Source organism: Ornithodoros turicata, chromosome 10 (genome assembly GCF_037126465.1).
Source record: "Ornithodoros turicata isolate Travis chromosome 10, ASM3712646v1, whole genome shotgun sequence".
Taxonomy (NCBI): Eukaryota; Metazoa; Arthropoda; class Arachnida; order Ixodida; family Argasidae; genus Ornithodoros; species Ornithodoros turicata.
In genome coordinates, this window is record NC_088210.1 from 16,201,902 (window position 1) to 16,215,341 (window position 13,440).

The 13,440-nt window shown below is 47.6% G+C and overlaps 1 protein-coding gene across 1 annotated transcript; it reads right to left on the bottom strand.

Annotated features, from left to right (window-relative positions):
- Positions 1–151: 151 nt before the first annotated feature.
- LOC135370683 (mucin-2-like) lies at positions 152–7,361 on the bottom strand. Its single transcript, XM_064604474.1, has 2 exons — positions 6,206–7,361; positions 152–5,122 (listed from the first exon to the last, which is right to left on the bottom strand). Exon 2 carries the CDS (start codon positions 4,711–4,713, stop codon positions 940–942), a length of 3,774 nt encoding a protein of 1,257 aa, XP_064460544.1. The 5' UTR covers positions 4,714–5,122; positions 6,206–7,361; the 3' UTR covers positions 152–939.
- Between the last annotated feature and the right edge of the window lie 6,079 nt (positions 7,362–13,440).

The following is a 13,440-nucleotide window of genomic DNA, read 5'->3' on the forward strand; positions in this document are numbered from 1 at the left end:
CAAACTTGCTGGCATAGAACTGTCGGAGAACGCATAGAGGTATTATTAACTCGCCCTGTGCCAGAAACAAAAGAGAAGATTTCGTCGCTGCACTGCTCGTTGCCCAAGGGGATTAAATGAGTCTACATGCGATTAAAAAAATACAACTGGGAAAACTTTTATATTTTATAGTGCACACTCGTAGCACACCACACAATAATACAAAATAATACATATAATACATAATATGTACACCGTATCAGTATTCCATACGACGAACCACACAGCTGACCACACCAAAGTGGGGCAAAGTTCAACGCACAGCATAATTTATCAGTCAACTCCAGATATGCACTCTAGAAACAGAACTTCACTGCATAACACGCCCTGCGCCAATCATTGTGCCGAATGGTGCAGTTATCCGTCCTCATTTGATGATAAACTGGGGGGCGTACATAAAAGGGGGGCGTACCCTAAAAGAGAACTTTGAAACAGAACGCGCATCGAACCATCACGACGAATGGCATGGTTACCTCCCCTGATTTGTTGATACCGGAAGGCTGATGAAATTATGTTAATTGTCACAGAAGGGGCGTACGCCCTGTGCTTCCCACAGATCAGGACTGATAACTGTACCATTCTTGGCAGTGGTTGGCCTTCAGCGTGCTACGTGGTGAAGCTGCGTTTTCAGAATGTACGCTCCTTTGTAGCAATTCGGATACATGTTGATTGCCACAAAAAGGCGTACGCCCTCAATTATGAACAAATCAAGAGACAGTGAACGATATCATTCTGAATAACAACTCTGAATGTTGTTGGATCAGCGTGGGTTTATGCGGTGAAGTACTGTAAAATTTGATTAATACAGTCTGGGTCACAAAGCCCTCCAGAAAATAATAATAATAATGTTCAACGAGGAATTGTTTGATGAACACTTCACACAGGTTGGCACACTTCTGCTCACACAACCCACCTGGGACGCGGCGGACGCACCCTGACGGGGCGTAGCAGAAACCACACTGCAGGCGGCAGAAACAATAGCAAGAGGAGTGGTGCCAAGAAGGGCCACAGAGGCATGCTCCTGGACACTAGCAGGTGAGATGGAGGACTGTTGTCGTCTGTTTCCGGTGATGGCGACGTGGCAGAGGGTTCGTTCCCTTGCGACAATGCGGGCGACACTCCGGTGTCGTTCACAGGAACGGGATAGGCTCTCGAAGTGTCCTGTCCCGTTTGTGTCTCCGAGACATCATCATCTGGCAACGTTGCTTGGGTCTCCCCAACTATTGGCACGTCTGTTGTGACTATATCCATATGCTCTGTTGTTGTATTTCTTGACTGGAGAACAGAGACCTGAGTTGTAGCACCAGTCGTAGCATTCGCGTGCTCCATAGACAACTTCGTTGTTGGTTGGGTCTCCCCAGCTATTGGCACGTCTGTTGTGACTGTTGTCATCTGCTCTGTTGCTGTACTTTTCGACTGGAGGACAGAGACCTGAGTTGTAGCATCAGCCGTAGCATTCGCTTGTTCCATAGACGACTTCGTTGTTGGTTGGGTCTCCCCAACTATTGGCACGTCTGTTGCGACTGTTGTCATCTGCTCTGTTGCTCTATTTTTCGACTGGAGGACAGAGACCTGAGTTGTAGCACCAGTCGTAGCATTCGCGTGCTCCATAGGAAACTCAGTTGTTGGTACATCTGTGTGTACGACCGTTGTTGGAACAGATGTTGTATGCGAGGGGCGCGGTCGTCGGGTTGAATTTGCACGGGTACCATTTTGCCCGGTACTTCTTGATGATTGTTGAGGAACAACCTTCGTTGCAGGAGATAACTTTGTAGGTTCGGTACGAGAGGGAGAGATAGAAGTGGAAGGCTCTTTAGGATGCGGCACGGGTGTCAGGACAGACGGAATGACGTCTGATGCGTCGGAAAGGCGAGAGGAAGGAGATGATGAAATGGGGGTAGAAGACATGAGGGATGGGGCAAGGCTTGCGGACTTTGACACTTTGGACATATTGTCTACGACCGTAGGGGACGCTACTGGTATGTTAGTACGAGGGGATTCTGGAGGTGAGGATGAGATACTAAGGCGAGCACGTGGTACTACCTTAGATGAAAGAGAAGGAGTTACAGAGGACTGTAAGGACACGGAATGCTGCGAGCTCACTGTAGATGTAAGCTGCACAGCGTCGCTGGGGGAAGTGTCCGAAGTCTCAAGACCGACCGCAGGAGATGATGTTCCTTGTTGGGCTTTCTTTGTTCTAGACGCGAGAGCTGATAGGGGCACCGTGAATTTTGTGGTGCTTGGAGCGCTCGTCAATGTGCTATGCATACTGGATTTGATAACCGACGATTTTAGCATACCAGACGGCGGTGATGAAGCCTTGGATGGCGACTGCATCGCAGATGGTGTGGCTAAAGCGGGATCTAGCTTCGAATCAGAGTAGGACGTAGTACTTAAAGTTCCGTTCTCTTTACGAGATGCAAACGTCGAAGAGACCGATTTCATATCTCGAATCACTGGCGACGAGGTCACCGTCGTCAGTGTCGATTCAACGCTGGAAGCGTTTGTCGGAGACCTAGAAAATGCTAATGTGTTTGCAAACTCGATTGAAGATAGCGTGCTTATTGAATCTGCACTCTGAATCGAAGAATGCGTAGCCGTCTTATCATGTTTCGCCGGAGTCTGTAGGTTAGTGCTGTTTGATTTGACAGTACCAGCGCGATGCAGAGTTCTTGTCGGCTTCGGACTATCTCCTTGCGGTTCTGTAGGTCGAAGTGACGATAGGGAAGGGGACGGAATTGATGTAGATACGGCCGTGGCATCCATTTCGCTAAAGGATGAAGATAAAACGGATGACGGTACGAAGGATGGTATAACAGATTCAGTTCCAGTGTCTGATATCGTTCCGTGCTCCTCCGTGTTTGAAGATTTCGGGAGTAAAGTAGCTGGCACAAACATCTTGCTCGATTTGCTGGAAGAGCTTTTCGCCGTTTTGGAGGTGTTCTTCCGCACTTGTAAAGAGGTTATTGGTTCGGACGGCCGCATGCTCGGCGTTGTTACTCTAGATGGTGAAGTGGTGGGAAGCACAGTCGAAGCGACTGTTACGAAACTTGGGGACAAAGTAGCTGTTGGGGCCAAAGGTGTACTGCTCGTGGTGTTGGGATCAGAATGCTCTACGTCGGTCACGGTGTTGGTACGAGTGTGTGAATGTTTAGATGTTTTCGAAGGAGATGGCAGAGGGACAATACGGGTGCTTACCGGACTGCCATTAACCGAAAGTATCTCAGAAGGAAGAACTGTCGATGCCGCGTTAACATTTTTCGATCCTTCACGACTATTTGAAGATAGCCCTGTAGAAGGCTTTTTAGTTTCCAATGTAAGTTTAGGTTTATGCACGGTTTGCGATGTACTAGAAGCTTCCACTTCAATGGACCTCATACTGGAAGACAGCACGGCAGTAGCAGAGACACTTTTTTCTTCTTCAGAATTCGCCTTACTATTTACTATCTGATCGGTAAGAACTTTAGCGGGAACGCGGCGTTTGAAAGGTATCTTGGGAATCTTAGCAGGATCGAGCAACTCCCGTGAGGCTGTTGGAGGACTGTTAATTGAACCCGTAGGACGTACAGCAGTTCTACCTTTGGCACCGTCCGAGCCTGATGCACTCGCAGACTCCTTTGAAAACGTCCCACTAGACGGAACTTCCGGACGCTCAATAGATTTATCCGGGGTTTCACCGTTCACACGCACAGTCTGAAGAACGTATTCTGGAATTTGTAAACGTGTGGGAGAAAGCTTGGACGCTGAAGACCGTGCTTGGATTTCGGTCGCACTTTCATCCTTAAGAGTGGACTTATCTTCCGAAGCACGTGTCAATGTTGGAGCCGCAGAGTTCCCGCGCCTACTACTGGCGCCTCTGGAACTGTCCTTCGAAGTCCAGTTTGGTACTTTAGGGCGAACACGCGGAGGCAAGTTATACTCCGGCACTGACACTTCATGGTTTTCGGAAACGTCCAACAGGTCAGTGGGTTCCGGAGTCGCTCCCTCGGAAGGACCGGGCGCATCTGGCGAGCTTGGGCTAAAGTTGCTCACCTTTTTCAGTAAAGGGTCGGTCGAGTTCCAGTTATGGGACTTGGAAGTGTTGCTCCGTGCTAGGTCCACTCCAGACTCCGTTGATACTGCGGTGTCCCCGAAGGTATCTCTCGCATTAACAACCTCCGTATCCAACACTGGTGTTTCGGGGTTCGCAATTCTCGGTATAACGAGCGTATTAGGATCCAGGTACGGAGGAGGAGAAGCGCGGGGTATGAAATCGTCACCTGTGTCTCGTACGGACGTTTGCTGCGCAAAGTCCGTGTACGGTCGCATTCCAGGTCCGACGCCAATGCCCTGTCCGTCGTGAGGGCCCTGTGAGTAGATAAGAGGCACACCAGGTTGTGAAACGTAGGTCCCGTTAGATGGCACGATGTATCCGTTTGTCGTTGCAGGGGTCCCGGCTGGGTTGTACGGCACAGACGTTGGGGTCAGAGACCCACCGCTAGGAATACCGGAAGTTATGCCGGTACCCTTTGTTGGTAAAATCACTCGGGGGATCAGGGGTGACGAAGGGTAGAGTAGGAGGCCGCTGATTGGAGACCGAGCCACGAAAATCATACCGCTGTCCCTGCTCCACTGGGACGGGGGAAAGTACGTAGGAGCCATCCGCGGCGATGCCCGACGGGGCACGAAAGCCATAGCTTTGGCCGACGTTCGACGGAGCTCCGTACAGTCCGCCGGGTATACCGGAAGTTCCACTGGTTGGCACGAACTGTCCGTTCGGAACGGGGGGATTCAACCCTTGAGCAAACTGTTCCCCCGGCACAGCACCCTCTAGCGGAGGAATCCGGCTCCCGAAGGACACGGTGACTTTGGACACAGCGTCTCCGTACTGCAGACCAGGAGGATATAATTGGCCTGAGATACCGCCATGCTGATGTTGGCCGTGTTTGATGCTAGTGGTGTAGCGAGTCATGCGGGGAAGCGAGAAGTCCTCGTACAGTATGGAAGACAATCCAGTGTTGACGCTGTAGCCGTGCGACAGGACCGGATCGTCCCTGTCGGCCGGCGCACATTGACACGCGACCAACAGCGCAGCCAAGAGGACCTGGAACGGAGCAGGAATCGAAACAGTTACGGATAGTAGCATACTTTAGTACAAGAGAGTGCCAGCGATCTCGTTCTTGGACTATAATCTTGTGTCTGGAAGGGGGACATGGACAGAGCGCTCGCTATACAGAATGAATCGCCGCGGGCTCTCTACCTCTTTAATGAAGGTCTCAATGAATAAATTTTAGGCCGCCGGGTCTGCTCCTCGTTAATTACAGGGGTACTTCCTGGTAGAGATGCATGTCTCATTAAATTGTCTCCGTCGATAGTACGTATTACGATGTTCATTTGAGTATTTTAAAAAAGATACAAATCAATGACATCCACCAAGCTCATACCAGGAGAACTCGTACAAAGCCCAGCTGAAACTGGGACAAGTCATGATAAGACAGCTCATACCACGCTCAACTCACTCAGCTTATACCGAGATGACTTCTCAATACATAAGACGTATATTAGATTCATCTCCTTTGCACGATTTACATTGTAAGTTCCAATAATACTCGAATATTGTAAGCGAAAGCAAGCTAATGGATTTGAACCTGAAGAGGACAATGTATCCCAGCGTCTGGGGTACCGGAAAGATCCAATTTCTTCAGACTCAAGATACGTTTCTTCTTCAGGAATAACGATAGACTGTGAAAAAGTTGACATCAGACATACATCTTAATTTCATTCAAAAATGCCTTGCGCCAGTTCATTTTCCCTGAATTGTAACGTTGAACACATTGTTTTGCTAGTGTATATCTCTTAGCTGTATGATTCATATTACTACTGCGCTAATCACGATGTGCCATATTATCCATATTATTTTTCTTCTCTTAATACACGTTACGTCTAATTCTGAAAGTTGCTTTTACACTTATACAACACGAGGTCTCGTAACTATACTTTTAACTACGGGACCTCTGTCCGTATACAATCTATGATCTGTGTAGCACCGTGGAAACATGAAATAAAATAAAATGGAAATGGAAAGATGTTGCAACAGCGCGAAGAAAAAAAAATTTCGAATGCAGGCATTCGATCGCATTTCATTGTCCATGAACGAACAAAGTCGACCGACTGTAAAAGCACTCACCGGTATCATGATGGATGGGCGACGTGTCAGAAACCTTCCATTATGCCGACCCCCACACATCCAAACCGAAGAGGGTACAACATCCACTAGTTCCACACAATGGTTACACAGCGATTCGCGCGTCAACCGAACCCCATATTTGTCGCGCACCGTTTTTGCGCGTGCTCGTTCAAGGATCGTTCCGTCCCTTATTGGCAGGGCAACTCGTTCGCCGGTCGGTCTTTCTTTCCCCCTCCTCGCACTCGGACGCCCAGAGGGGAAAATACGGTTTCGTACCGAACGTTTAGCCATGCCTGGCACGCTGCTGTTTTCTTCAGCCGTTGCGAAATCATCGGGGCGAGGTGATCTGGGTCGGCGATAAGTTCCGAAAGTGAAGCTCGTTCTCTAAGGTAGCAGGGTACGGAGCTTCGTTTCACAAAAGTGATCGAGGGCGACTCTACTGTATTGCCCTTATCATCGGCACACATCGACATGAGGGAATTGAAGAGTCGACGGCGTTGAACGTGTGTCAACAGCCAGAGCGCACAATTACAAGATGCCGCGTGACGGCGTCTAAGAAAAACGAGAACCAAACGCAAGAGAAAAAGGAGCGTGTCATTCATACAAGGTGAAATTATACGCTGCAGAAGGTACTATACGTTACTATGGTATTAATGGGTAAGAGTACTATGGTACTATGGGGTAAGGGTACTATGATACTACGGTATAAGGGAGTACTATCAGGATTAGGACCGCATCTCACTGAGGACCAGGAAAGTTGTTGCTTTTCGACTAAAGACGTTGTACTTTTCTTCTTTTTTTGTTTTGTTGAATTTGACCAGTTCACAGCGAAATATTTTACCACTTGAGGACTCTAATTTTTTTTTCTTTTTTTCAATTATAATTGCTGCAGCTTCTGCACCACGGACTGACTCCTTGACAATTTGTGGCACGTCACGGACGACGATACCTTCTTGAGGACCGTGGATGAAATCGACTTTGACCTCGTGAATGTTTTGGCGCAAATGATCTGCTGTTCACCGACAGACTCGACGCACCATCAACTCATATTTGTTCAGGTCATACAGAAGAAGGCTACAGACTGACATACATCTTTCTGCGACTCTTCTTTTCGCTTTATTGCCTTTCATTAGCATGCACCACGCTGCTACCAGTGCTAGACGCAGTATAGCCGGCATTCGTGTTGATGAAGACTACACCTGCACGCTTTTCTTGCTTCGAATTTCAATTCCATTGTCATACCTCCAACCATTAGCGTATTGCATCGCAGCAGGTAACTCACTTGTCTCTTTAGACTATTCGTGCAGTCTACAAATGGAGCACCATACAGAACGCTGTTTTGTCCGAAGCCTGCGGAAGTCACGAGAAGTTTCTGCCACAGAATATAACGACCTCTCCAACCGCACTTCCTGAAAAACGGTTAAGCTCGCGATTGGAGACGATGATAAAGCTGAGTCTCTTTGCATTTACATCTGCTGAAATGCCTCCGGGCTAGACGTGGTCTTCTTTTTACTCGAATGTCCCACGTTTATATCGAAGGAGCGCAGTCCACATTTTTCAGTGTGCGTGCGCGTGCGTGTGAAAAGCCAGCAGCAACGTGGATGGGATACGGGAAATGAAAAATGGCGAGAGGTAGTAAAAAATATTGATCTTCTGTTTGAAAACGTAGGGCGACGAAAATAGTTTCGGTATAAGGGAAGACGGTTTGCGACTGCCGCATCCCGGAAATATGTTCTTTGATCTTCTTTCCGTATCCGTGCGCACTTTTTTTTTTTCTTCTTCGTTTTAGTAATACTTTCCTTTAACACTAGCTGTTAATAGTTCCGCTACCGCGCTCAGTCCTGCATCCCACACGGAATACCCAAGAATACTTGGTCTCCTTCTATCAAGAAAATGTGAGGAAGGACAGCAGGCATTACAAAATGAGCGAAGAATTTGCGTTGGTCTCTTGGCATCAGTCACTGTCCTTCTAGTTTGCTTCGCAATACAATATCGAAGCGTTTCCAAGTTATAAATGAAATTCTGCTTTCGCAAACTCATACGAAGTGGAGGGCTCCGGGCGTGCTATGTGACACGTGCTTTCTTTCTCCTGCGTGCCCCAAAGAAATATCGAAAGTGTTTGCTCTGTATCTAATTACGTTGAAGGGGAAATGTAAGAGACCTTGAATTCTAAAAACCACAGGCGCCTGCCAGAATGCGGATAACTGCCCATGAGGAGTACATTCCGGCCATGCAGGCTGCACGTGGAGCCTTCCAGTTGCGTGCTTTGCCAGGCTTTGTTTTCAGGACTAAGCGCTTGGGCCTTCCCCACTATCTGTCTGTCGGTAATTATCTCATCCTGGGCTGGTCTGCCGTGGCACGGATACCGTGGATACGTATATCTACTCCATTTCCTTAGTGTAAAATACGCAATGTGACTCATGTGCGGGAACCAGAAAAACGCACGAATTGATTGCGAGTATAGACAGCATCAGACATGTTATGGGAACCCCAACGCGAGAGAATACATCATATGCTAGGATGTACATGGATGAGGTTCAGGACACAAAAACTGCCCAACAGAACACAATCTTCAAGAGGTACGCGGGTTCGGTCCGAGCCGCTGTGTCGAGTTTTCGACGAATGCCGTATTTCAATCTTTCCGGTCTGACACTCTTTATCGCCTCTGCATTTTGTCGAAAACTTTATCTCCGATATCTGGTAGCTGCAGATGCCTACAGAGCCACAGACCGCGCTATGGAGTTTTTCATACCTCGTTGTATTGACGAGGTCACGAGCATATTTACTACACCGGCTGTACGACTAAATGTTGCTAATGCCCCGCTTTCGATGTATGAAATGAGGAAAAATAACCTCACTCTGTATTACCTGTAGTACGCTTCCGGATATGGAGCACGTCCTTCTGCAGTGTGCTGTCCACATACGACAACGGTCTTGTTTGCGTTTGTCCACAGGCAAGGTCACAAAAAGTCCTTTGAATTTGAGAGTGCTAGGTACTTTGTCATTGGGCCAAGTCACCGTTACAGCGCTTGACCATCGAAGCTCTGGTACATTTCCTTGCAGGTGCAGGACTTGTCTGTCGTCTTTGGTACGGGCACTTTCGTTTCCGTAAAACCCGTCTCATTTGATAACAGCTAACAGCCCATGAATGCAGAGTAGCAGATCCTATAGTATAGTTCTTTTGTGACCAGCCTTATCTGCATTTTTTATTGTCTTTTTTCTTTCTTTTTTTGTACATGTTACCCTTCTTTCTTAAAAATGACGCGTGGTATTTCTGTAACGATCACAGATTTGCTATGTAGGATCATGATAGTCGTACAGCAGACACTATAGTCAATGACAACACCTCAATGGACCGCGAGACAAAATGTCATTCAGCGCGAGAATAAGCTATGAGGCATTCCTCATCAGAAAAGAAGCACAATTACATGCAAGCATGCACAATTTCCCTGGTCGTCGTCCATAATATGCGATGTTCGAAGAAAACAAGACGCTATACATCTAACTAATGATATACATAATCTCTCGGCGAAACATTTACGCATATGCCCTTCAGATTCCTCCCTTCTCTCTCTCTCTCTCTCTCGCCCAAGACTCCGCGCATGCGCAAGGAACAGAGTTTTTGTTTTATTTTCGTAAATCGCCCGCTGCGGGGTTTCGTCGGACGAGATCAGGAGAAAGTACCGAAAGTGTTTCCCAGCAACCCTTCACAAAGTCAAGGTGAACGAATATGGAACGAATACGGAGAGAGTGATTCATTCCTTCTTTCCCACGCTAATATAACCACCGAGGACGTTAGCAGAGCGAAGCAGGATTCCTCGAAACCGTTTAGTGTCCCGAGATAGCCACGAGGAACACATTCTTTCGATTTCCAAACCGTAACGCCCGCGTATCCGGACAAGTGTGTAAAGTGTCTTCCTGTGTGCGAGTTTCCGTTTTGCTATATTTATGCTTCTGTCGACAAATCCACCGGATATAGAAAAATAAATGACCGTCGTACTATACACCTGCAACCTTAAAAAAACAACATCACGGCATAACACGGTGAAGGCTAACCATTGCACAGAGTGACATCGTTTGCTATGTAGTGCAGTTCTAAGAGTATAATGTGGTCTTCATTTCTTAAAACCCACGTCATTTAAGTCCACTTTATTTACCTATACGGCAAATAGTAAATGGTTTACTTAAGAAACCCACGCCCACACGCTATTAGGACTACAAGCCTGCTCCTTCCTGCTGTCCTCTCTCCATCTGTCCAAATCTGTACGCCGCTCATTGTCACAGTTGCTTCGCGGTGCTAACATGGCATAAAATAAATTAAAAACTCACAGGACTCATCAATTCATCCTACCTCACCTCCATAACCCTACACCCCTACACCCTCCATACCTTTCTGGCTATATAGTCGTACATTGGCCCACTCGCGTGTTGCCAGCAACGGCGGGTCAATATTCGACGTCACATCCCCCCCCCTCAGTTTTACGACCGCACTTGATCTCTCAGTCGAACACGCGTTGCCAAGTTTAAAATCCAAGTCAACTGCGTAATGTAGTGTAACACATTGTAACGATTTTGGCAGCGATGGCAATGAAGACACATCCTACGGATATTGGACAAGCCCCGGCGTCGCGTGCAGTCAAAATTCTAGGGCCGTGGCACCCACGCGGCAGGCAACGAGCATTTCGTGCTCTATATAGTCAAATATATCCGGGACATTGAGGTGGACGCAAATTTCCAATGAATAACGGAATTCAGTTTAGCAAAGTGCATGGAACCTACCCGGCTTCGTCGCTTTATAGTAATTTCACTCCCTGTCCCTCTTTACCCTTTCTTTATATCTTACATCTTATTATTATTTATTTATTTATTTATTTTTTCAATTTACCCTTCATTTTCTCTTTCAATCTCAAGTGGTCGCTGAACAGTCAGCCTTTAGTGCTATATGGAGTAAACAGGTGTACATGTGTGGAACTTTTGAGTCCGTGTTAACGCCGCGAAGCAACTGTAGCTATGAAGGACGTACAGACGTGGACAGAAGGAGATACCCATAGCCATCATTTGTGAAACTATATCCATAGCCATAGCCACCATTTGTGAAGCCATAGCCATAGCCATAGCCATCATTTTTGAAGCCTTATCCATAGCTTCCTTGAAACATGCATCCACCCATTCAGTTGTGCCAACCCAAAAGTAGAAGATAAAGCAGCCCTTGCAGTCTCTTGTTAGAACCACTTGAGTTCCATAATGCTTCATATCGCGTTGCACAAGACTGTACATTCAAAGCACGCACGAGACCCGCTCTATCTCGAAGCGCATTACTGGAACGATACCGGATTAGACACAATGCACGCCGCAGATTCCGCTGTGTCAGAGACCTTGCGCAGTGCACTTTTAGCTGTAGAATAACTGAACCTGTGCGATTAGCAATTTTAAAACCGAATCACATACCTATGAAACACGTAAGGCTTCACAGGCAGCCTTTGATTTTTCCCAGTATTCTGTCGTTTTGGGGGCATCTTAGTTAGAAGAGTAGCAACACACAAGGACACAGGCATGGAGACAACGAGGCAATTCAAGATGGATGGGTAACTAAGATACTACCCCGACTACCCTTATTGGATACCCACTACCAAAATTGGGGCTTACGAGCGCAGCTTAAGAACAATTCAAATGCTATTGCATTGATATTCGATTTGATTCGTAATTCGAATGGAAAAAGAAAAAACCGATTCGGTATTCGAAAAAATTGAATAATACTCGCCACAGCCCGAAAAAAAAAATCTTCCGTCCATCGCTGTCAGCGACCTTGGAGCGCGTGCATGCGATTGAGTGAGCCAAGATTACTCCCATGCAAGAAGCAATTGTGCCTTAGGAACATTCTGAATACAGTTTCCGCACCCAAGCCTCCGGCGACGGTGCACTAATTACCCAAGGCCGTTCAAGGAGACTGGCAAGGATTGAGAAAGAAAGCAGGATATCAAAAGCAGGGCGGAGAGACCGCGCTATCCATGATCGCGAGATGTTGCTCGATGCTCCCCAAGGAGAACATTCTCTTTGTCTCCTCGCGTGTGTTTAGAATAAATAATTTCGTCGCGGAATGCAAGGACAGGATTCAGGTAATTGTATATTTAGAACGTCTGCGCAGGGCGACAGAGAAAGTTGCAGGCGCTGGTAGTAATGATTCGACGCGACTCGCACGCGTGATTCTTTTTCGAGCCCGTGCCAGGTGCTGATTTCAGTACAGGCAATTCATTTCGCGTTGCGGAGGTCACGTGTGAGAGTTACGAATGATAACGGTGATTCGTGACCTTATACGGCGCGATACAATAGCCCAAGCCGTACAACATCGTGGCACAGTATTGGCTGGAGATCGGTAATACTGGTCGGACACCGTATTGCCAATATCCAGCCAATATTGGGCTAATATGTTGTGCTGCTTGGGAGGGAGGTGTATACTGCGCACGTAACCGCTTAGAGTACGCGTGAAGTAGCGCGTACGTGCGTAGAACCTGGCTCTGCGTGCAGCGCGTGCGCAAGTGTGAACACGTTACCTCATTACGTATACGGAAGGTGACTGCGTAGGCTTCCTCTATAAAACTCTCTAAATGTGAACATAGACGCCGTCACTGACGTCGCTGCGTGAAATTATTCTGTTCACCTGAGGGTCCTGGTGTCTAAGCAACGTTTATCCTGCCGCCAAGTTGCTGGTGTTCTCCGCCGCGTTCGAACACGCGACCTTGAGATCGGTAGGCGGACACGCTGCTAACCACTGTTAAAACAGAACTTCACCCCACATAACGCGCTCCTAGCGAACAACCATTTCGAATTCTATAATTCTGCTTCCTGATTTGTTGAAAACAGGAGCAGGCGGCTGTCTTGGACATGCATAATGTGTCCCATATAGGCGCCAGTTCCCTTAGAAGTCGGCCCAGGACGCACATTCCCCCAGGGCGTCAGTCGTGACGTTGCCCACATACGTGAGGCCGACAACGGCAAGCCCTATCGCCATCACCACCACCACCATATAGGCGCGAAACCTTTTAGGTAATGTCCACAAAACTCTGACACCCCCCCCCCTCCGCCCCCTTGCATGCAAAATACGTCCTGTCAACTAATTTCAGCTTTAGAGTAGCTGGTCATCCTACAGTAACAGGTTCAAACGCAACAGCTCCTGGCGCAGCTTGTTGCAGAGCTGGATTGGTGGACCGACACAGGGACAACAACAACAACAACTA

What these genes read in the sequence shown, in the direction of transcription:
- LOC135370683 (XM_064604474.1), bottom strand. Translation starts at nt 4,713, where the DNA reads ATGGCTTTCGTGCCCCGTCGGGCATCGCCGCGGATGGCTCCTACGTAC.